Raw genomic sequence first — 26053 nt, forward strand, 5'->3', positions numbered from 1 at the left:
CGTTTCTTGAAAAGGGCTTGCAGTCTGGTAATTGTGTATTTAGTAGCTCACCTCTTTCATTTAATTTTCAAAATACCTGTAATACTGATTTCTTTCCTCCCACATGCTACCTGAAACTGCTTTGTTAAAGTCAACAGTGGCTTATATTTTTGATAAGCCAAGTGAAAACTGTTTAGTCTTATTTTACTTCTATTAGCTCTAAAATTATTGAACTTACACCCTTTTTTAAAAGTATTTTTCTCCCCAAACTATTGTGAGATATACATTTTTCTTTCTGTGTCAGTTCATTTTATTATCCTTTGCAGTCATTTTCATTTTGTTTTTCACTATGTCACTATGCGGGTGTCTCCCAAATCTTTTTATTTTCCCACTATATCAATATCCTGGGAATTCTCAAATCTCCATTTTCTGAGATCTCTCTTTATTCTGAGCTCTGACCCAGGTGGTCAATGTGTTGATGTCAGAGTGGAATGTCAGAAGACTATACATTATTAGTGGGATCAAATATGAGTCTTTTCAGTCCAGATTGAGAACAGGATGAGGTAATGTATAAAACACTTGCTAGAGCTATGGGTTTTCTTCCATATTTGATGATAACGTAAAGATACTTTACTGTTTGATGATCATATAAGATTTCTCAATGTTCTTAAATTTAATTTATACAATCTCTGGACTGAAATTTTGTTCTGTAATGGAAGTCAGTTATGTAGTTGAGCAAAATGTGCAGGAATTCACTGCATAAGCAATTGTTCAAAGCCTATCTACTTCAAAGGCTGAAAAAAAGAGCTACTTTTTCCAGACTCATTTATATGCCATCTTAAAAGACTTCCGCTTTATGATGGTAAAGATAATGAGTATTTGAAGATACCACTGTGTACGCTGTTGTTCTCCATCAGTGTCACTAAAAAAGAACAAGGCATGACCTTGACTTCTCCCCAGACTATGTAATCCTGGTTTATGTTTTGTAGCTGTAATCTGTAGCTTCAGCTAATGTTCACTGCCTTTTTTGCAGTTTAGTGTTCTGACCCCAGGACTGCTTGAAACCACTGCTTAATTGAGCCACATTATCTGTGATTCCTGTACAGAACAGTATCGAGCTCTCTGCTTTTTTTCCCTCTTTCTCCAAAATTCTGTAATTATGTCAGAATCCTCGAAATATTTCTAAAACACTACTTTTCTTATATTCTTCATCAGGGCCACAACTCAGCACCCCATAAAGCAGAACACTACACATCTTATTTTTTGGATCTGCCAATAATAGGAAAGTCTCTCTGTATTTTACCCTCCTTTATTAACAGATAAAATCAGAAGGGCATTTTTATCTAAAATTATGCATATGCATTACAAACTGAGGCCAATGTTATTCACATTGTTTTCCAGATGACTGAAGGTTTGCTACAAGCCAAGGGATGACTTGTCTAGGTAGGATAACAGAAAGGGTCCCCCTTCTTGCAGCCAGGCTTCTGCTGGCACTATGCTCTATGAGATTTAAAGATCCTTGTGATGCAGGGACACAACACACTGGCAGGTGAAAGGCAGACCTGTATGTTACTTAACAGTTGCAAAGGAGCAAAGGCTGCTCTACAGGGGCTTCCAGAAGGTTGCCCCCCAGGAAATAGTAGCAGCAAGCAACAGCTATAGCAAGCAGCCTATGCAAGACAAGCAGACTGTGTTGAACTAGAGTTTCACAGGCAACTTGGAGATGGCTAATTTGAATAATTTCAAGAGCTCTGGGGCATAGGGACTCTCCCTAGTTGTCTGGTGTTCTGCCTGTGAGATGTAGGGGAAGAGGTGTCAGAAGGAAACTTAATGGTCTTGGAGTTGAGAGTTTGATAAGAAATTTGTTTTAGGTGTGGACATAAATCTGGTGCTACAGAAGGGAACAAACAGGCCTCTTTAGTCAGGGTCTCAAAACTGGATCAAGACATCACTTAAAAGATAAAGACCTAGATTCTGCCTAAGAGTGAAAGCATACAATGTTTGGTTTTTTGAGCTGGATTTATTTCACGTAATATGATGATCTCTAGTTCCATCATTTTCCTGCAAATGTCATAGTTTCATTCTTCTTTATGGCCAAGTTATATTCCATTGTGTATATGTACCAGACTTTCTTTATCCATTCATTAGTTGTTGGGCACCTAGGCTAATTTTATCACTTAGCTATTGTGAAGAGAACTGAAATAAAAATGGGTGTGCAGATATTCCTCTTGTTGGTTTATATTAATTCATATATATGACCAAAAGTGGTATAGCAAGGTCATAAGGTAGGTCCATTTTAAGTTGTTTAGTCTAGTAGCTAGACTAATTTACCTTCCCACTGTTAATGTATGAGGGTTCTTTTTTCCTGCTTCTTTCCCAATATTTGCTATTTGTTTTCTTGATGATTGTTATTCTGACTGGGATGAGATGAAATCTCAATGTAGTTTTGATTTGCATTGCCTCATGGCTAAGGATATTAAAGATTTTTTTCATGTCTTTATTAGCTATTTGTATTTCTTCTTGAGAACTAATTCAATTGCCCATTTATTAATTGGATTATTAGCTCTTTTGACACTTAATCTTTTGAGTTCTTTATATGTTCCAGATACTATTCCTTTATCCAACAAATAGTTGGTGACAATTTTTCTCCCATTCTGTGGGTTGTCCATTCTGGTAATTGTTTCCTTTGATGTGCCAAAACATTTTAGTTTGATGCAGTCCATTTTTCAACTGTACAATTTCCTGGGGGATTGGAGTTCTATCTCAAAAATACTTGCCTATGCTTATATTGTTCAGAATTCTTCCTATGTTTGCCTGTGATAAAATGAACACCAGAAGAGGAGGGTTGTTCCAATGGCAGGGGAAGGGAAATTGGGAGGGTACAGGAGATGGTAGAGAGGATCAAAGTAAGTTACTCATATCTATATGGAGATAACATAAAGAAACCCATTACACATTGTTTATAAAAAGGAGGAAGGATGGAGGGGGGTTAAGAGAATGTAACACAGGGGATAAATTTACTCAAAGTACACTGTACATATATATGGATTTTCACATGAAACCCCCTTGTACTATTAAGGAATTCTAAAGAAAAATTAATAAGTAAATAAAGGAAAAAAATAATAAAAAGAAAACCAGGCGAGGACACTGCACACTGCCATGTGCTGAACTTGGGTATATGAGAAATCTATCTATTGAGGTAAAGACATGTCAAGTGTATTACCCAGAAAAATATCACTTACACATGTATTTTTCTCTTTAACACAGTAGTAAAACCACTTTGGTGTGAATTATTGAAAATCAAAAGAGATTTTCAACATCTTCATTACTGATTTAAATGCATTTAGCACTTTTTGAATAAGGAGAATCTTTTCCACATTGAAGTTCATTGGTGGTACTTTCCTAAGAAACAATGTTAAAAACTACAGACATGATGCAACACCCCTCAAAAAAGAAAGAAAAGAAAACAGAAAAAATGAAAACAAACTGTCTTACAAACCTATATGGAGAAATGGGAATATGTTTGAAGTCTTTGAATTCTTTTCCTCTATAATGGAATTCAATGCGTCTCCATCTTGGTGACCATAAAGACAAAACAGGTAGAGACTAAACTTTTGTTATTTTCACTAAGAAGTTTATACATTGTGAATGTCCCAAAGCTACTATTTTTATATCAGTTCTAATTAAAATGAGTTCAAATTTTTGCTTAAAAAAATAGTGAAGAAAGATTTATTGCCTATAGCTGATAAGAAGAGCACCTGAGTTATTTCCAGAATAGTACCCTTCCTGAACAAAGGAAACATGGGGATTTTATTGGGGAGCCTATGTATGTTCATATAGGAAAGCACTTTAAGGGTGGCACATTCCTAAGCATGCTCAGTTAAGGGTACAGTCCTGAGTGTGCACACTTTTTAAGTTTAAAATTTACAAAGGACGGATGGTGGACACATTTTAGTGCATGCTTAGCTCAAGGTCATGGAGCACATGTTTGCAAAGTTAAAATGGTAAACAGAAATGCCTCCAGACATGTTCAGTTTACATCATAAAGTTCTGCCTGAAAATAAAGGAATGGACATTTGAGAGAGCATTAATGTAGGAGTTTGCCCCTAGAGATGCCTGCCTCATTTAACAGCTAATACTTCCTTTCAAGAAAGTAAGTTCATTATGATGTTCCAACAATTTCTTACTAAATTCGTGATGTGGAAGGATAAGACTTCCTTTACTCCTATTTAAAGTATGAAAAGAGGGCTGGGATGTGGCTCGGTGGTACAGCGCTTGCCTAGCATGCGTGAGGCCCTGGGTTCAATCCCAGCACCAAAAAAGAAAAGACAACAACAAAAAAAAGTATGAAAAGAAAGCAATCTTGCTTTATAACAGAAAATAATTTTTAACACGGTGTTTATAACCATTTTGGCTTTGTTTGTTTGTTTGTTTGCTTTTTCCTGTATCTACATTATGGGCAGGGACAAGTAAACAATTGCTTACATAGTTTAAGGTATAATTGCAATCCTTTTTGAGGAAAAAAAAACATGTTGGTATTAGACAACCCCAAGACTCTTAAGGACATTTCTTGCCCCAAGAATTCTTATCAAGAAATTCCAGTGGGACAGTGTAAATTATTTACTGCTTATTAATTTCCTTTATTAAGAAGCCCATTGTTGATGAATTTATAAAAACATTTATATCTTCAATGTTGTTCTTAATTGGTTTTGATGAAACCCATCAGAAAACTAATTTGAAATCCATCATAACTCTATGACCCTAGGAAATTTGTCATTCTTTCCACTGATATTTAAGATGGCTTCAAAAAATTTAACAACTATTTTTATTTTCAAATTTTAGTTTTCAGTAAAAATCCTGAATGAAATACAGACCACACATCTTCACACAGTTAAAGATTTGAGTATTATTTGTATAAGCATAATGATTTATACAAGAAAGATTCTAATATCAAAATGAAATTCTCTATATCAAGTGCTTTGAAAATTATAAATCCTTATTCAAATATAAATTCAAAAATAAAGTGTTTTTATTATCTTTTAAAAGATGGAGACCAGTAAGAATGCTTAGGATTTCCTGAGTACCACTTATAGATGAAAAGATTATGCTGGTGTCCCAACTCTGTTCTTTAATTACTTAAAAATCCTTGCTGATGTACCATTGTGTCAAAGGAAAATGCTGTTTCCTGATTTGATTTGTATGTTAAAAAATGCATTTCTAAGATACTCACTTTGAACATGTATTTGTTCATGACCTTGCCTTCAAAAAGAAATTACTAATAATTTCAGTGCCATTTCCATATATATATTAATATCATTTCCATATATATATTAAATTGCATTATATTTTGCATTTTGTTTATAAACTTCAGTAACATCCATTGTAAATGATAAATCAGAGTAAGTATATCTAAGGATCATTCACTTAATTTTTAATTATGAATATATTCAGAATATGCAGTATATGGTATGGTTTGGTAATATATTTGTTAGTTCAGAAAAAATGAAACAAGTCATTTTGAGGATCGAATATGTGTATTTTAGCTCTAGTAAATATAGTACAGATTGAATGTCACTTATTGAAATGCTTGGGATCAGAAGTGGTTCAGATTTTGTACTTTTATACTGGAATAGTTCCATGTACATAATGATATATCTCTTGGGTGAGATCCAAGTGTAAATACAAAATAGATTAACATTTATACACATAGCCTGAAGGTAATTTTACACAATATTTTTAGTATACCTGCATTTTTGACTGCAATCCTTTATTTGAGATCAGGTGTGGAATTTTGCAATTGTGACATCAAAAATTGTTTGAATTGTGGAGCATTTCAGAATTTCAAGAGTGCTCAATTCATTGAATAATCATTAAAAATTTCACAATATATTATGCCTTTTATGTTTACATTTCTAATAAATGTAATTAATCAATAAAAACATTTATAGTAAATCAACAAAATATTAGTTCATCTCTTCAATGAGCACATGAGGATAGATCTCTAATGTGTTTTAACTGAATGTTTATAAAAAGAGAATATTATAATATCATGTAGCAATTATTAATACTGATGGATTCTGAAATATTTTTCAGTTATTTTAATCTAAATAATAAATAGTGAAAAGGATGTTTTCACTGACCTTATTTCAATCTCTGAAAAGGAATGTCTCCCATGAACTTATTAAGATCAGTATATGTCTGATTTATTTTGTTAACAGTTTTGTGGCCAGCATGCTAATTTAATGTTAAGTCAACATGAGAATCACATGAGGCCACTTATCTAAGTAGAGCTGCAAAATACATCATCAATTATTATTCAGTCATGTGTTTTTTAATCTCTGCTCTGTTGTCCTCCCTGCCATATTCCTGCTTTTATTCTCTTTTTCATTTATTCAAAACATTCTGTTCTTGTGGCTTCGGCAGGGTTGTCTGTTTCCTTTATTTTTAACCTTTTGACCTTTTGTTTGTAAGAATGAAGAAACACCTTGTAAGTCATAAAGTAAAACCCTGTGGAGAGAAGACCAGAAAGTCTATAAATAGAAAGAGAGTCATGATGATTCAATACCAAATTTGATGTGTTTTTCTAACTTTTAGCCAAGAATTATGTTTATAATTTTACCTGATGAATTATTATGGCAGTGAGGAAGAATTATAAATTATTTGATTTTTTTATTCAAATTTTTAATTTCAGTACCTTATCATTTTCAAGGTGATTTACAGATTTTACTTGCCTTTATTTTTTGACAATTGATTTGTTTATACTATAAACTTAAACAATGGGGTGCTTCTAACTACAGACAAAATATAAAATAGATGGACCTGGATTTAGGAAATTGAATTTGGGTCAAATTACTCAGATTTCTGAGTATCTGGCTCTGTGTCACCAAATTTGTAAACTCAAAGTACAGGAATGAAATAACTCACATATCTGTATTTCAGATATATTTCTATTATATTCAAAATGCGTTATTTAAACATCATTTTAAATGTAACATAGCTTAAATTTAAAAAATCAAAAATTAAATCACAAAATATTTTGTTTGTAAGTTAACTGCATAAATTCTCACACAATTATAAATCACAATGTATATTAGCTGCAAGTATAATAATTTGGAATTTGTCAGTATGTTCTGTTGATCTCTGTAACAAATCATTCCAAAAGTTAGTAGCTTACAACAACTAATGTTGTTCACAATTTTGTAAGTCAAGAGCTTAGAAATGATTCAACTGGCAGTTCTAGCTGTGGGTTTGTTAAGCAGAATGAAGCTGTGGGCTGCCGTCACCTGAAGGCTCTACCAGGCCAGATATGTAGGCTGGCCCTTTCCCAGGCTCCATTTGCAAAATGGCTCCTTCTCAGGCTGGCAGTTGATGTTGGGTGTTCTTTGCTAGTTCTTATTCTGCTATCAGTGGAAGCACCTTATGTTTTGCATCCTTCAACATGTCTACTGGATTCTGTCTGTAAAGCACGACCCTGACAGACATCCTGGAAGCTGACAGACCTTCCCTCACCTATCTAGAAAAGCCACCTAGAGTTTCTTCCAGAGACCAATCATGCAAGTCAGTAACACCAGCCCAGATCCAAGGACAGCAGCACTGATTCCAATCTTCCAAAAGGAATAGTAGCGAAGAATTTATAGCCATCTTTAATCCATTCCACTAAGGTTCACTTTCATGAGTAATTTTTGAAATAGAAAAAAATAAAATTGAATTTTAGAACTTAAAATTAATTATACTTACATGAGACACAGATTATATCATCATTATTAAATTCTGTTTTTCTAAGAGTAATGAGCATTTTAGAAAACACTAGGTTAAATTGATTAGCCTAGAAGTTAATGGAATAATCATATTTTGAAACCCAAGAATATTAAAATCCTTTTAATTTTCCACATCAATAAGATTTCTAACTCAAGAGATCATCTTGCCAAATATGTTAGTATTTTTCAGTATTCTATTTCTCATATTGTTAATAGTTCTACTTTCTGTACACTGGGCAACACACAGTGAGCAGTTCTAACTTATCAATATCTCTTTGCTTTTGTTGATGAGCAGCTTGACGGTGTTGGAATCTGAAAACTTTGAAATTTGTGAAATAAGCAAATAACAGCTAATGAAGGGCACAATATGCTATGCCAAGGACTTCCCCTGAAAAAGATTGGTTGTTCTATTCCGAAGGGATGAAATTAATTCCCATTTTTTTAAAATCACTAAGATCAGTAAGGAATCTGAAAGACATAGAGAGGGAAAACCAATTTAGAGATTTTTGCAGAAATTAAGTAAGAGGCAATACAATCCTAGAGTAAGTCAACACAGAATATAGAGGATCAAGTTCAAGAAATATTAAGGAAGCAGAGGTTAAAGAACTTGGTCCAATATTTGGTTCAGAATGAGTAGAAGCTGAGAGTGTTGGATAACTTCCTGGTTATTAATTTAGGAAATAGGAGAATAATGAGGAAAATAAGTACAAGGGAAGTCTCGGTGAGGGGGAAGAGGATGTTGTCGTGTCTGTGGGACAGTGTTGAGTAACTGGTCAAAAAGTAGTTGTATTTATGAGTTGCATCTTAGAAAGCAGAATTCTGGATTAAGTAGTTGTATCTGAGTCACCAGCATAAGTAACAGTGGCTGTGGATGTGGACAGATTGTGTACCTAGAAGCCATAGCTAGCTGAGTGTACCTTTCAGAGTGAGGATATTAAATGCACAAAGATTCTAGTGAAAGGGATAAATGCTACAGGGACAACATTGATGATGAGACTGTAACATGGCTATTGATTTGAGAATTAATATTGAATTATAGTAGGGGAACAACTGGTAAAGTATCTCTTTTAGAATACAATTATCATAGTCCATTTACTATTATGCACAAATATAAGAGGAAGAAATTGAGAACTTAGTTGTTTCTGTCTTAGGAATCACAATGGATAAATGGGAACCAAAAAGAAATTTAAAAACCAATTATGTACAAAATTTGTATACATATATATATATACGTTGTATGTACACCCACACATTACAATTATGTGCAACATAATAACATTTTAAGATAATTTTTGCAACTTGGAAATATTATGAAAGATGTCACATCACAGAGGAAATTTGAGTTTCATTAGTCAGATACAATTATCTCCCACTGTGTGATGCCGACTTTATCAAAGGAAAAGTGAAAAGGCTAAACATATTTCTTTGATGTTTTTATAGGATATAATGAAAGATGAATGCTCTTTGCTCAAGCTACAGCTGAAAGAGAGGGATGAACTCATTTCCCAACTTCAAGAAGAGCTGGTAAGTGACAATATTTGACTTACATTGTATACTTTCTTTGCAAGGATATTTTCTATGAACTTTTACCTGTTAACACTGATATTATTAATTATTTGTAAATACGGCTAATGGCTCAATCTGATTATCAATTTTATAATGCTTTATAGGAATGAAAATTCTGTCTTTGCCAAGTTGAGCGATAGAGAGAATGTTTTATATGTGAGGAAATTTATATAATTCTAGAAAGAGGTCACTGAGCCAGGATTAGATGTTTCAGTTGCATCTATCAAAAATTTGAAGACTAAGGCCACATGTTTTATAAAATGCATGATTTAACTTCATACAGTTGTGTCTAGAGATAAAATCAGGTAAAATGAAGCAAAATACTTGCTAATCTTGCAAAAATAACCCAGAGTTTAGTTTTTATTTTCAGCTACCAAAAATGTACCATTATGTTAATATTATTTCGAGTAACATAAAAATTATACAAAATGTAATATGCTTATTGCTCATATTTCAAAGTGTAGTTATTTTATATGAATCATGCCTTCATAACATGAAAACACATTTGGTAGGTAAGACGAAAAGTATGGACATTATTTTTCTAGATATGTGTTTTTAATTTATGACTATAAATGAACAGTTGACAGTAAACATGTACATTCTGGATATAAATTAAAAAATTCTTATGCTATAAAACAAGAGTAAAAAAGAATGAGAATGAATTTTTAACTCACCAAGAACTTTTATAATACAAGTAAGATAACTACTACATAATAAAAGAGACCCATATTATCAAAAGCAAAACAGTCCAAAATATCCCTTATGATTATTTCATATTTAACTACATCAACAATGACATATTATATAGTTATTAAATACAACTCAATCACAAAAAAGACTTTACAGACCAACAAGCTTCTGGAACTCCTAACATATTATTAGTGTGATGTACAAATTTATAGCACATTTTATTGACTCTTTTTAACTGTCAGAATATTTTTGTTGAAACTTGACCTTTATTTAGAGTTTGTTCTATGATTGGTTGGTGCTGATTATTGGTCCCATGAGCATATTAATATGATCTTACAAGATATCCAAACTGCTAATTAAAAATAGCAATAATATTACAGACAAAATGAACATGTTTTACTTTACTGGAAATAACCTATTGTAAATATACAAATATATATTTATAATACAAATTTCATATGTTACATAATGAAAACGTTTTTATATTTAGTATACACTTCTAGTTATATAGTATATTTGCAAGCTTTGTTTACATGGCATAGAAAAATATGTTTGAGTTTAATAAACATTAAGTATAGGTATTTATTTTAAAAAATCATCAATTTTAATAAAGCAAAGTATCTATTCATTCACTTTGCTGGACTGTTTAGTTTGGATAATTTTCTCAGAAAGAAGTGTTCAGTTTTCTTTTCAACATTAATTTTGATCAGATTTAAAGCACAGCATATACAAGAAATCAGACCTTCATTTGTTGAGAGAAATAAGAGAGAAAATTATGACTTCCAGAGCCAATGCTCCATAGCTATAATTAAAGTAATTTGGTGCCCCTCCCTCTAAGAGAGTCTTGTATTAGATGACATGCTAAAATGAGACATAAGTTTTTTTTTCTTTTCTTTAAGCTTGGATTACCCAAATTAGATACTTATCTTCTGGAAATCCCCATGTAATAACCAAGGTGCCATTTTCACATTTGTCCTATGCAGTTTGCATACTCATCCTGAATATTTCAACAAAGAAAAATCTCAACTTTTGAAAATACAGTTTGATTTGTTAAAGAAGACTGTCACTAAGGAGTAAAGTGAATAAGTGATGATTTAAGAATTTAAAGGAGCAGAAACACTGGCAAAAGATAGACTCGTAATTAAAACAATATTTAGAGCATGCATGAGGACTGGCAAACATAAAGGCAATACAAACCATTGTGATCTATGTAAAATGTAGAATCTAACTGCAGATACTGGAAACAACTTAAGACATTTTGTGAAGATGGAGGCTAAACTTTGCATTTATACTTTATCTAAACTTGAAAAATTGTAAACAACTTTAGAAGTCAGTTTAACTGTTAATTATTATAATATACATATGTAATCTATAACAATTTAGAACTGAGTATCATAGGTTTTTCATTTCTTGAGCATTGATGTTATCGTAAGCCCTTTTGCCTATATGTACATTATAGAACACATTTGAATGGAATTATACCAAGAAAGACTTTACAGTCAATAGATAGGAAATTTTTATTTTTATAATTAGTTTTGTTTATTTAGCCTGTCAGTCTTTTATTCACTGTGACAAATATCTGAGACAAGGAATCTAAAGGAAGGAAGATTTACTTTGGCTCATGGCTTCAGAGTTTCAGTCCATGGTCCAACAGTCTCCAATGCTTTTAGGACCATGGCAAGGCAGAGACATTGTGGAGCAAGTGCGTGACAAAGAGGAGGAAGAGGAAGGGGACAGAGCCAAACTGCACCTTTCAAAGACATACCCCTGCAACCCAGTACCTCAAACAAAACCCAGGCTTCTTTCACCTTCCAATACTCTATTCAATTTTGAATGCATCAATGGACTAAACCATTGATTGTTTCAGAGCCCTCATGATCTAATCATTACCGGAAGCATTTTCATAGACATTCTGAGCTATGCTTTACTAATCTCATTGGTGTCTCTCAATCCAATTAAGTTGATAAGCAAGATAACCTTCATACTGACCGTGATAGTTTCAAAAGTTATAAAAAGCTAATCAATGGGAGGTTGAGATTGGAGCAGAAGAGAACATTTAAATGAAGCTTTTTCAGTTGTTTCTGTGCAGGTTGTCTCAACAAGAGCATTGTTGCCATGTCACTGTAGGTGGCTTTGCTGGGGGTTACAAGGTAGTTACCAGCATCCCTAGGGCTCTCCGCTAGATTTGAGCAGTACTCTTTAGATGCAGTCAAAGGTCCTCTGCAGGCAAAATTGCTCCCCATTGAAAGAAATTGCTTTAGAAATAATAGATTAAATACAGTCCTTCAATGAAATTGTGTGTTAGAGAATAAATATCTACTTGTAGATACCCAGGGGAAAAAAATTTAAAAACCAGTCCTACAGAAGGAACTGGCCTTTCCTTGGACTGTAACACATGGATAGAGCTAGAGCTTTTTGTATACTATTTGAGTAGGCTTGGGCTGCCATAATAAAATACTATGGATTGTATGGCCTAAACACAGCAAACAAATTTCTCACAGTTTTGGAGGCTGAAGTCTGAGATCGGGCACCAGCATGGTTGGACTACAGTGAAGCTTTGCAGATGGCAGTCTTCTTACTTCTAACTGTGATGCCTTTCCAAGGTGCAACCACAGTAGGTTTTCTGGTGTCTCTTCATCTGATCCTATTATGGGGGCCCACCTTTAGATCCTTTTCTAAACACAACCATGTCTCATTGGTCCTGCTTCTGTATACCATTTCATTGAGAGTTAGGGCTTCACAATATGAATGGGGGAAGGCACAATTCAGTTCACAACACATGAGCTTTGTGCTAGGCCTGTTTAATATCACCAACTGCAGTTGTGGCCTAAGTGTTCTAGTATATATTTCCCCAGCAGTAAATACACATTCCAAAAATTATTGTTCCTTTTCTACTGTATGATTTCAGAATTATTACCTTAATTCAATAGTTCTTGCCTACTGGATTCGTAGACTTCACAAAGCATAAATACACCTCACAACTCAAAATAATAACTCAATTTCATATTAGACACTGTTCTTGTTTGGACAAAGTAGCCACACTGTTAACTGCCTTTCTAAAATGAGTGTAGTTCACAGCCACTTTCAATTTATCCTTTTCCATTTAAGAAGAAAACAATAACCAGTTTCTGTTCCTCGTAACAATTTTAAGAATTCATAAATTATTATCTAGAAAATTTTTATGCATCACTTACCATGGTGAGCATTATTGGTTTTTAACAGAGAGAAATAACAATTTGTAATTATTTTATGATGTCCAAGGAAAATAAAATGTTAGAACATTGGAGTGTCATGAACTTGTATATCCTGTAGCCAGAAGTTGTGGTACTGTAGATAGAAAAGAATTGGTTCACATCGTAGGACACCAACTCCCAAGTATTTTATTTTATTTATTTTTATTTATTATTATATTATTGTTTTACTGGGGTTACCTTTTGACATTTAGAAACATTCTTACAATATATCATAGTTAAATTCACCCCCCCCCCATCATTTTATTATAGAACAGAATCTGCACTATGATTTGCCATGGTGTGTTTTGTTACTTCTCTTGCATAATTCTGAGTATTATTCTTCCTTGGGAAAAGATGATTTCAGTAATTTTGTGGGGGGGGAGGGATGTGGGATGGTAATGAAGTTTGAACTCAGACACATGCTTGCCAGGTAAGTGCTTTACCACTTGAGTCACACCCTTAGCCCTTTTTTACTTTAGTTATTTTTCTGATAAGAACCTCCTATGCACCTGGGATTACAGAGGAGTGCCACCATGCCTGGTTTGTTTGTTCTAATGTTTTGCCTGAACTGGTCTTAAACTGTGGTCCTCCTGATCTCTGCCTCCCTAGTAGGTGGGATTATGGACATGACCCAATGCATCCAAAAATGTCAGCAAATTATATGTCAGCAAATTACTCAAAGAGAAGAATGAATCAATACAGTGACTAAAAGAATTCAGGATATGAGTTTCTAACTAGCCATAATTGCCTTTGTGACTAAATTTAGGTATTTTTGTGTCTTTGGGCCTTAGTTTCTTTAACAAATAAATATCATCACATTCCCAGCCTATTTTATGCTGCTATAAAAAATACCATAGACTTGGATAATTCATTAAAAAAAGAAGCCTAATTCGTACAGTTCTGGAGACTGGAAAGCCCATGGTCAAGGTGCTGACAGGGTAGACTGCAGTGTCTTTGCTTCCAAAATATATCCTCCCAAGGGAAGGTATGCTATATCCTCCCATGGAAGAAAATAAGAGGTCTCTCCCTGGTGCTCTTTCTACAGTGGCAGTAATCAATACTAAATCTGATTTATCCTGTTATGCCTTATTACTGTGGCCTTGGGGATTAAGATTCCAATAAGAAATATTGGGAAACACATTCAGAGTATAGCATGATAATACTTAAAATATAGAAAAATAATAAATATTCATTAATACTGAATTTGATAAAGTACATTAATATTTATGTAGCTATATTATATACCACATATTTACATACCTGCATTATTTATGAAATTATTAGGTATAGGAGAAGGAAGATTTTTGAATTGTGTGTTGTACAATAACATGGTATGAGAACTACATACATATAGGAAGTCTGGAATAATATTATTTATATTTGGGTAATAAGAATGCTCACTTTCTGTGTTGTGTAATTCTATAGTTTTGCTTTGTTGGTTGGTTGGTTGGTTGGTCAGGGATGACCTTGAAATTGTAATCCTCCTGTCTGAGCCTCCCAAATGCTGGGATTACAGTGTGTATCACCTTACCCAGCTTCGTGTTGCATTCTTAATGACAAATATCTATTATAATTTGAAAAACAGACACATATCTTTGGAAAGCACATTAAAATTTAGGTGAATTTAGTGGTTTTCATTCCTATAATCTAGGTGTGTTGGGGGAAATAATGGCATTTATGATAACATGAAATTTGACACATGCATTAAAATGTAAGTGTATTTTTTTTTATAAAGTGTGTTGGACACTTTTTGCTTGTTGGAAATGTAACTTCTACTTGGCATGAAGATTTGTGAATTTCACTCACTTATCTTATTAAGATACTTAAAGAAAGGTGTGGATTGGGCCCAAAATTCTAAACAATAGCTGATGGATATATGCATAATCAGAGTAGATTATAATATTAAACATTATGTAAAGCAGTTATATAGATTTAATTTTATTAAATTTAATGATATAAGGCAATGAGTAAGAAAGTATTTCCTCACTTAGTCAAAACATTTTAGCTTTTCCTCAGCTATGTAGTGAAGGTGATGTTGCAGAATGCTGTGCGGTTTTACTTCTAGTGTGAACCGAGGGACATGTATACATTATCAATGGGGCTGACATAAATCTGCCATGAACATTGATGGTGAGTGTAACCTTGTGTTTAGGGAATAGATGTTTTCTTATAAATGATTCTTAATCTTCTAAATGGTTTCGGAAATCCTATAAATGGTTTCACACTTTGGTTGTAAAGTTTGCCACAGAGTGGTAAAGAAAATATATTTGTCATTTATTTATAAATAGATTCAAAATATTTTTAAGTAAGCTGAAGTTAACTTATGAATGCAAAAAATCTTTGTTTTTTATGCTGTAGCTTTTTTGACTGTTTGGAACACATTTAATTGTCCTAGTTAGGTCAGCATGCCATGCTATAAATTTTTGGTTTTGTTTTAGTAGGAATTTGGATACCTACTATTTATATTATGTCCAAAATAGCAAATAAATTTATATGATTGATTATGTTGGCAAGAATAAATTGTTAGTTGCATATGGTTCTTAACTTTTACATATTCAATGGTTCAGATTCCTCTCTTTGGATACTTTTACTCATTTTCTAGTTGATGTGAGTAAAAGGTCAAGTATTTCTGTTTAAAATGAAAGTTTCAATGTGTATCCCAAAAAGACATGGAGTTTAAACTCAGGACCTTGTTTTTGCTAGGTAGGTGCTCTAGCAGTTGAGTCATTCCCCAGCCCTTTTTGGTACAAGTTGCTTTGCATGTAGGGTTTCACACGAGCCAGCCATGCATGACCCTCTAACTTATGCTTCCCTCAGCTGGGGTAATAGGTATGTTCTACCATACCTGCTTTGTTTGTTGAGATGGGGCTTTAATAACATTTTGCCCAGATTGGCCTCAAACCACCATCCTCTTGATCTCTTCCTCCTGAGTAGATGGGATTACACTATGCCTGGCCCACCACCATATGTTTCAAAGATAAGCAGTAAGGTGGTATACTAACTATACTGCATTAAAAGTGATTAAAAGGCACCTGTATTTACTATTACAATGTGCCAAGATTCTAAAATATATCCATGCTAAGACTTCCCTGAGAAAAATTTTTAGCTCTAAATTCTCACTAACTCTGGGTTATGATTGAGTTTACATATATGTATGTATATGTATATCTTACAACTTAAAAAAATTTTAATTATCACATTTTTATTACTCAGTTTTAAATAAACAATGAATTTATAAGTGGACACTAGCTAGGATAACTTGTAGTTATAGAGATGAAATATTCACAGGGATTCAGCTACAAATTATCCTGGTGAGAGTTACATTTGACACTTTAGAACTTTTCAGCTATACTGAAATGCAATTTATTCCCTTAATCTGGGTGGTACTGTGCATTCAATGATAAATTTAAAATAAGCAATGAAAACATAATTATTGTAACAAGGGAATGAACCTAGACTCACTAAATTTTACCATTTAATTTAATGGTTTAAGATTTAAAACAATGGAATGAATGTGAATGATAAAGGTACTTGGAAATTTGAGTTCATCATTAAATCTTTCACTGAGCTTTGTTTTTCATTTTAATTCTCTATTTTAAAATTCATGCAGTAATAAAACAGTACATGTTGCATCATAAGCATGAGTTGGTAATTGCTTATGACTTGACTTTACAAAGCAATATTCAGTTTATTAAAACTTACATACTAGTTTTTGATGGTCTCATCGTTACAAAGTTTAGCAGGTCAGAGTATTAGCCAGCTGCACTTCTGTTCTGGCAATTGCTAACATTCATTTACTCTCATGATTATTATTTAACCTTAAGTTTTTCTTAAAGAAGAGAAAGGTATAAGGCATCTGTTTGAGAGGTATATCGCTGAGAATTCTCTTTTGCCTCCTGTAATGTAATATTAACTCAAAAGAGCCAGGTGACATAACAAAGTTAAGATGTTGCACCCTCTTATGTTATTAAGCCTTCTTTGTTCTCATTTAAAGCAAATGTAGAAATTATATTCTTACTTGGGTATAAATGAACACATAAACATCTTCTTTCCCAGGTCCTTTAAAGTACTTGGAATGTAAGTCAAGCTCTGAGCTCATTTGTTAATATTTAAATAGTAAACCATAGGGCGGAGTGATGTAAGGGAGCTTGGAGATTTGATTATTTTTGAAAAGTTGAAGGGAATTGAAAAACTGGAAGTGTAGCACGATGTGTAATCAGGTTATTATGCACAATAAAATTAATAAAAGTCTCACTAAGAAACACATATTGGTAAAAAGCACTTTATCAAGAATCTGAAGAGAAGAGTAATTTTGATTTAGTTTAAAAATATGTTCAGAATTCAAATTGAATAAAATTGTACACCCTGGAAACTTTAAGAACAGAATAATTCCTACTTAATAAGAGAAACATTCTTTTTGTATGAACGTGATATCCCAAATTCATCTTAGAAGTAATTCCCCACTTGCTCTACATTCTATTATAATTTATGGTGTTATTTCATGCCAGTCATTTTAAGATAGAATATTACAGCCTAGTGGGTGATTTACATAAGAACAGACAGCTGTAAGTACTTTCAAATCCTCTTTCTTTTTCATATTTAGGGAACATTAGGAACAGAAAAGAAATAGGTTAGGTATACTTAAACATTATTAAAGTGTCAGGCTACTTTCCTTTTTTCAGGAAAATTAATTGCACATATTCCAGAAAAGGCTTATCTCAGCAGAAATTACTCTCCTAGGCTGCTCCGTGAGACAGATGGAGTATGAATGTGACAATATCCTATGATACATAATGAGGATTAGCCACGAGTTCCTTACACACTTCAGTACCCTGGTGAAGAGCTGCCAAAAGATACAATCTTTAATATTTGGTAGCATTTCCTGTAGCAATCCTACATATTTGTTTAAGTCTTTATCACAAAATGTTGTCATATCGCAGTATGTCATGTATGTAAACCATAGGGCGAAGTGATTGTTGCAAAATTTAAATGCCTGTAAAGTGTTTTACCTTTAAGGCATAAATGACTTTTAAAAGGAGGATACAGCCACACTGTGGGCAAAGCATGTAGTTGAAATAGATTTATATATAAATAGTTAAATACTTTGGATATGTTTTCATTTATTTTATTTGGTTTGTCTTACAATTTGCAAACTACCTTTTTTCTTTATTATTTACTTTGTGATGTCAATCCAAAGTCTACTACTTAGGCTAAAATTTATCAAATACAGCTAGTTAAGTAATCAATGGGACATAATGATAACCAAAAACATAGAATCAGATCAGATTCAAAAAAATACAAAGCATGTTTCTGAATTACTGGAGAGTTAAAGTTCAAAAGAGACATATGGGCTGTATGTGTATGCATATTTGTACTTTTAAATACAAAATTATAACAAATTTAGTTTAAAGATCTAATTAGCTTTTATTAGCAATTCATGAATAAAGCATGGATCTCATTTAAAGATTTATAAAAAGCCCTTTCTTGGAAATGGCAGAATAGGTGGTCTTACAGTGCAGCCTGAGCAGGAACAGGGAATAATAATACAAAAAGTAAATTGGCTATCGTTAGGTTACTTCAGGTTACTTTCCTTATAAGGATTAAAGCAGAGATGTTTCATTATCAGGCTGGCTAAAATTGCACTGTTTGGAATTTGGCTATCACTTCCCTATCTCCTTTCTTTATGAAGGTCAGATAAACAACTTAGTTTAAGTTGGTTGATGTAGAGCTTCAACCCTGGCCTCTTGTTTTATTTAACAGTATAAGGATTCATAAAGTTCTACTTCACAATAGATTATCTATAAACATTTGAAAGCCATTCTGAGCCAGGAATTTTGCAACAAGGTTTTAAAAAAGTGAAGAAAGAGTGTGGTCTCTGTCTTTAAGGAATAAACCTTCCCATGAGGAAGACAAGTATAAACAGATAATGTATCTGTTAACAACAACAGCTATTAAATACTGAGCACCTGCTGTTTAACAGCTGCTTTCATGAATGCTTTGGTTTATTGCTTTTAATTTTCTATAATAAAATCAAGAAGTCTTACAACTTCCAGTTCTTCCATAATAAAACAGAAATTCAGAAAGATCAAGTAATTTCTTCAAGTCTGAATAACAAGTAATGAGTTAGATTTGAAACAAAGTTTAACTGACTCCTTGAATATGTTTTTCCCCCTATATAGACAGATTTCTAAATTATAAAGCAGTAAGATTAGTACTATAAAATAGTATAACAGAATTCAGTTTTGCTACACAAAAATACTATAATAAAAATGATAGCTACTGCTTATAGATTGCTTACAAAGTGCCTGGTAGTAATAGACTTGAGTGCTCAGAATTGAGTAGACTTATTTCAATTCTGGTAAAAATGAAACAGAAAGACTTACTTCAGAGGAATCATGTACAAGAACTTCTCACAGCCTTGGAGGCCTCATGGCTGCTTTTATCAGAAAGGGAATAGGATCTCACAGGCTAATTTTAATGTAATTTCTGATACCAAATCCTATTTTGTAGACACTCCTTCCATCTGAGTTAAATACAATAAATGAGCCCATTTTAACAAATTGCTTGTGAAATCATTGCTTAGCACTATCAGAACAATAAAGAGAAAAGACTAGAGGGGAGGGAAGACTTTCCTTCTATCATCTGAGAGACTGTAAATTTACAAAATATACTGACCATGGGCAGATTAACAGGAGAAAAGATATATGAATTTATTACTTGCACAGGGGCATCTTTAGAAAGAACTCTGAATACACCACATCTAATGTCCTTTGATAAGGAAGAGGGGAAGGAGGTGTTGGCAATGTAGGGAAGGATAAATGACCTGGGCAAAACATGAATGAGTCCTTGTAAGAATAGGTGATAGTTTACAGTAGGTTGTGGCATGGCTTTGACTTCTGGTCTTCATCTGCTGTGATCAGAGTAAATCTTCCTCATTTTATGAAACACCCACAGAGGGAACTGCTGACATCTGAGTTCCTTTGATAGGCTTCATCTCTAGACAGATAGGGGACCCCAAAGAGAACTGCTTCCTGCATCCCCTAACTCCCAAGTGCGTTCAGTTCAGAAGTAATCATCAAGGACCATATTCCTTGAACTACTTAGTCTAAGCAAGCAATTTGTTTTGAACTGGGGTCATGCTATGCTGCTCAGGCTGACCTGAAACTCACAATCTTGCTGCTTCAGCCGCCAGAGTAGCTAGGATTGTAGACATGCATCACCATACCTGGCCAGCAAACGTATTTTAATGGACTATATCTACATAACATGTATGAACACAATATCTGTACTCTCATACATACATGTATTTCACACCAACAACAAATCTACCATGGTTGGGGAAATTTAGATGGAGGAAATTTTCAAAAGCGAAGAAAAGGACTACATCTAAACAAACAGCAGCAAGTACCTGGTATCCTCTACTGCTCAAAAATGTTACTTGTTTAATGAACACAAGATGAATAAATGGGGTAGAAATGGATTTTAAAAGTTTAGTTGCATCTCAATTTGCCATTATTTAGCTGAAATATTTCTAGGATTATTTCTAATTTCTATAACAGATGAATAGGCAGATTTTGTGGGTTTAATTGCTCTTCTCTTATGTTTTTCTGGTTTCTCTTTCATTGACAAGCCCCTTAATTATGGGCCCTTGGTGTCTTTAGGAACTCAGCATCTGGCAAATTAACAATCAGTAAATATTTCAAGGAATGAATGAAATTTATATCAAAGTTCAGCAAAGCAGTATTGTGTTTTTTAAGTGTGTAATTTGGAAGGTAAAAGTTAGGAGAAAAGGGAAGAGAGGTTGTGTGACTGGGTATATAATTTCCTTGAAGAGGCTCTAGAGAACAAACCAAATGCAAAATCGGGCCACCATAAAAGATGACAAAGAATGTGGCAGGGTAAAAGTATGAAATGATCCAAATACCACTTATTCAGAGAGATTATAGAAGCAAAGGGGGAGGGCAGAGTCAAAATTGACTGCCATCTAAAATATTCTAGAAATCAGGAAAAAAACTGCAAAATTTTAAAAAATTTAGTTATTACTAATTTCCTCTGTTTCTTTTCATTTCACTAGAAAGAAAACCATTTTGATGAAATTATACAATCTCTTTTTTTAAAACACTATTTTTGTGGTAATTTATAGAGATAGCCCTGAATTACAATGTCTAATTAACAGTTTTTCTTTTTCAAATTTATAATGGTGAGAAAGCATATTGTCTAAAACTTTTTTCACTTTCAATATAACTCTCAATAAACTACAGGAGATATTCAATACTTCACTGTAAAATAAGCTTTGTGTTAGACTATTTTGCCAAGGTATAGGCTAATGTATCTAAGTCTAGGATAAGCTATGGTATTTTGGTAGCTTAGGTGTATTATTATATGAATTTTTGACATGATATTTTTGATTTATGTTGGATTTATGAGGATGCAACCCCATCAAGAAGCACTTACAATATAAACAATTAGTAATATAAACTAGCTCTTGGTAGAAAGTTTATGATACTTTAAAGAGAAAAATATGTGTACATATATAAAATAGCTTTAAAATGACAAAATGTTCAGAACCTATATTCATGAAAGTACCAAAGGTTGAGAAAAATATAAAGCAGATAAATTCTCATATTAAGTGTCAATATTATGTATGGTAATTTGCTTATGTAACCCACCTCCCCTTGGTCATATTTTTTTTCTTTTATAATTGAGGAAACTAAAGGATCAAAGATATTCAATAAGTTGATCAAAGTTATAGCTCTATGAAGGGTCATTTAAAGAAATTCTGCATATATAAGCATGACTATGTTTGCAGTGGAAAAGAAAATGTGGTCCATTGTGAAATCCCTTAAATGAAATTATTTCCCACTGCTTGGGGCATGCACAGATTTACTGAATGTCAGGCTGAATGGAACAAAAAAAAAGAGAGACTGTCAAGTTGGTAGTTATGGCATTTCTGAACTATTGAAGTTTATAGAACTTGATTGCTTTGGAATAAGAGATTCTTAAAATTCTTATAATTTGCTAGATACAATGACCAGTTTTCCTTGTACTAAATTCTCAATACCTGGTACATTTTGAAGTTCTTGCTTTATTACACAGCTAGCCAGAAGTCATTTGAATCAGCAAATAAAGGCTCCCAGGGTTTAAGGCTTCCATACTGAACCTTCCATTTATCTCAGTTGCATAACTTTTACCAATTGTCCTTATTCAGTGAAAAAAACTATTTTAGTAACAAGACTAAATTACAATTTAAAAATATTGTATGAGGTCAGGGGTAGGTGGTGCACATCTGTAATCCCAGCTAAACAGAAGGTAGAAGTAGGAGCATGGTCCAAAGACAACCCCCAACAAAGGAATGAGACCCTGTCTAAAAAAAAACTAAAGCAAAAAGGTGTGGCTCCTGGGCACAGCTCTTGCATAGGCCCTGAGTTCAAACTCCAATTACACAAAAAGCAATACATGTCAATTGTAATAATTAATACTGAGGAATAAAATGCATCTAATGCCAACAACAGTAGATGTCTTCTTTATATGATCCCCACTGTCCTTTGTTCATGTCAGTCTCCATTCATTTACTCAGTCTGTTTTCCAACGCTGTTTCCAGAACTGTGGTATTGCCATGCTTGCTGGGCTCTGCACAGGGAAACTGAGGCTTGGCATAATAATGAGGCTTCCCATCGGCTAATAAGCAGCAGGAAAATAAGTGAGGGATGCTTCAGGCTGGCCCTAATCCTTCCTCCAACTGAAACTGACTCCATGCTTGATATGCAAAGAAATGCCACATTATAGAGAAGGGAGGTAAGGTTAAATCAACTGAAAAGATACTTGTTCGTTGACTTTTCACTTCTTAGCTAATCTGACATTTTTTTTTCATTTTTCTTTTATTATTCATATGTGCATACAAGGCTTGGTTCATTTCTCCCCCCTGCCCCCACCCCCTCCCTTACCACCCACTCCGCCCCCTCCCGCTCCCCCCCCTCAATACCCAGCAGAAACTATTTTGCCCTTACTTCTAATTTTGTTGTAGAGAGAGTATAAGCAATAATAGGAAGGAACAAGGGGTTTTGCTGGTTGAGATAAGGATAGCTATACAGGGCATTGACTCACATTCATTTCCTGTGCGTGTGTGTTACCTTCTAGGTTAATTCTTTTTGATCTAACCTTTTCTCTAGTACCTGTTCCCCTTTTCCTATTGGCCTCAGTTGCTTTAAGGTATCTGCTTTAGTTTCTCTGCGTTAAGGGCAACAAATGCTAGCTAGTTTTTTAGGTGTCTTACCTATCCTCACCCCTCCCTTGTGTGCTCTCGCTTTTATCATGTGCTCAAAGTCCAATCCCCTTGTTGTGTTTGCCCTTGATCTAATGTCCACATATGAGGGAGAACATACGATTTTTGGTTTTTTGAGCCAGGCTAACCTCACTCAGAATGATGTTCTCCAATTCCATCCATTTACCAGTGAATGATAACATTTCGTTCTTCTTCATGGCTGCATAAAATTCCATTGCGTATAGATATCACATTTTCTTAATCCATTCGTCAGTGCTGGGGCATCTTGGCTGTTTCCATAACTTGGCTATTGTGAATAGTGCTGCAATAAACATGGGTGTGCAGGTGCCTCTGGAGTAACAGTCTTTTGGGTATATCCCCAAGAGTGGTATTGCTGGATCAAATGGTAGATCGATGTCCAGCTTTTTAAGGAGCCTCCAAATTTTTTTCCAGAGTGGTTGTACTAGTCTACCCACCAACAGTGTAAGAGGGTTCCTTTTTCCCTGCATCCTCGCCAACACCTGTTGTTGGTGGTGTTGCTGATGATGGCTATTCTAACAGGGGTGAGGTGGAATCTTAGCGTGGTTTTAATTTGCATTTCCTTTATTGCTAGAGATGGTGAGCATTTTTTCATGTGTTTTCTGGCCATTTGAATTTCTTCTTTGGAGAAAGTTCTGTTTAGTTCATGTGCCCATTTCTTTACTGGTTCATTAGTTTTGGGAGAATTTAGTTTTTTAAGTTCCCTGTATATTCTGGTTATCAGTTCTTTGTCTGATGTATAGTTGGCAAATATTTTCTCCCACTCTGTGGGTGTTCTCTTCAGTTTAGAGACCATTTCTTTTGATGAACAGAAGCTTTTTAGTTTTATGAGGTCCCATTTATCTATGCTATCTCTTAGTTGCTGTGCTGCTGGGGTTTCATTGAGAAAGTTCTTACCTATACCTACTAACTCCAGAGTATTTCCTACTCTTTCTTGTATCAACTTAAGAGTTTGGGGTCTGATATTAAGATCCTTGATCCATTTTGAGTTAATCTTGGTATAGGGTGATGTACATGGATCTAGTTTCAGTTTTTTGCAGACTGCTAACCAGTTTTCCCAGCAGTTTTTGTTGAAGAGGCTGATATTTCTCCATCGTATATTTTTAGCTCCTTTGTCAAAGATAAGTTGGTTATAGTTGTGTGGCTTCATATCTGGATCCTGTATTCTGTTCCACTGGTCTTCATGTCTGTTTTTGTGCCAGTACCATGCTGTTTTTATTGTTATTGCTTTGTAATATAGTTTGAAGTCAGGTATTGTGATACCTCCTGCATTGTTCTTTTGACTGAGTATTGCCTTGGCTATTCGTGGCCTCTTGTGTTTCCATATAAATTTAACAGTAGATTTTTCAATCTCTTTAATGAATGTCATTGGAATTTTGATGGGAATTGCATTAAACATGTAGATTACTTTGGGGAGTATCGACATTTTTACTATGTTGATTCTACCAATCCATGAGCATGGGAGATCTCTCCGCTTTCTATAGTCTTCCTCAATCTCTTTCTTCAGAAGTGTATAGTTTTCCTTGTAGAGGTCATTCACATCTTTTGTTAGGTTTACACCTAGGTATTTGATTTTGTTTGAGGCTATTGTAAATGGAATTGTTTTCATACATTCTTTTTCCGTTTGCTCATTGTTAGTGTATAGAAATGCTAAGGATTTTTCTATGTTGATTTTATATCCTGCTACCTTGCTATAGCTATTGATGATGTAATCTGACATTTTTAATTAAAAATGATAGCAACTGTATTCATAGTTATCCTTCATTTTGCACAGATATTTCAGGTTTTCTATCCTGTTTTGTTATGATATTGAAGAAAACTGCATCATTATGTATTTTCCCATGGATGGGGGTCTATGTATTTTTAACTCCTCTGAACCTTGTCACAATAGGCATATTTGTTTTAGCAAAAATAGATAAGCTGCTAGGAAGATGACAGTATGTCTGTTATACTGCTCAAGACTGGCTACATAATTTGTTTGAGTTATCTCCAATATGTTGTGAAAGCAGACACTTGGCAAGTTTAATGTCATCCATCTGATGTAATTGAACTTAAGGTTGAAAGAATAACACTTTATTTTATCCATGAAACTTTATGAATACAACTGTCATTATGTCAACAACAAATGCTACTTAAAGAATGTTCACATGTTATAGTAGAGAGCATTTTTTGAGCAGAATAATAATCTTGGCTAAATATTGGATAAATTTTATCTTGCTTACATTTTAATAATATTTTCAAATAAAATTTATTTAATTGCAGGAGAAAAGTATCAATTATCTCATTTCTTCCCTCTTCTTTATGTAGTTGATATAATAATGACTACATATTTTATACCATTTTTTCTTAATTACACCTTAAATTTATAGAGGTATTTTATACCTCTGTTTTCTTTTAATTGCACCTTAAATGTCTAATCATTTTTTAAAATAAATTCTCAGGAGTAAGATTACTTAAGTAAAAGGAAAGTAAGATTTGTATTTCACAAGCATTAATTGCTTCCATTTAACTTTTCCCCCTAATTCATT

General features: G+C 33.6%; 1 protein-coding gene across 10 annotated transcripts in view; it reads left to right on the top strand.

The window, feature by feature from the left end:
* Positions 1–26053, top strand: part of Ccser1 (coiled-coil serine rich protein 1) — a 1264311-nt gene that overhangs the window by 557891 nt on the left and 680367 nt on the right. For 7 of the 10 annotated variants that reach the window (XM_074041363.1, XM_074041362.1, XM_074041366.1 and 4 more), the window contains one exon: positions 9177–9260. The exons of 1 other annotated variant lie outside the window; for it this stretch is intronic. In XM_074041363.1, the coding sequence (XP_073897464.1) occupies positions 9177–9260 (84 nt within the window). Of the gene's footprint in view, positions 1–9176; positions 9261–12493; positions 12593–26053 lie in introns of those variants that run through there. 2 more of the 10 variants (XM_074041370.1, XR_012435621.1) reach the window with 2 other exon arrangements.

The sequence above is a fragment of the Castor canadensis genome, chromosome 9, assembly GCF_047511655.1.
Source record: "Castor canadensis chromosome 9, mCasCan1.hap1v2, whole genome shotgun sequence".
Taxonomy (NCBI): domain Eukaryota; kingdom Metazoa; phylum Chordata; class Mammalia; order Rodentia; family Castoridae; genus Castor; species Castor canadensis.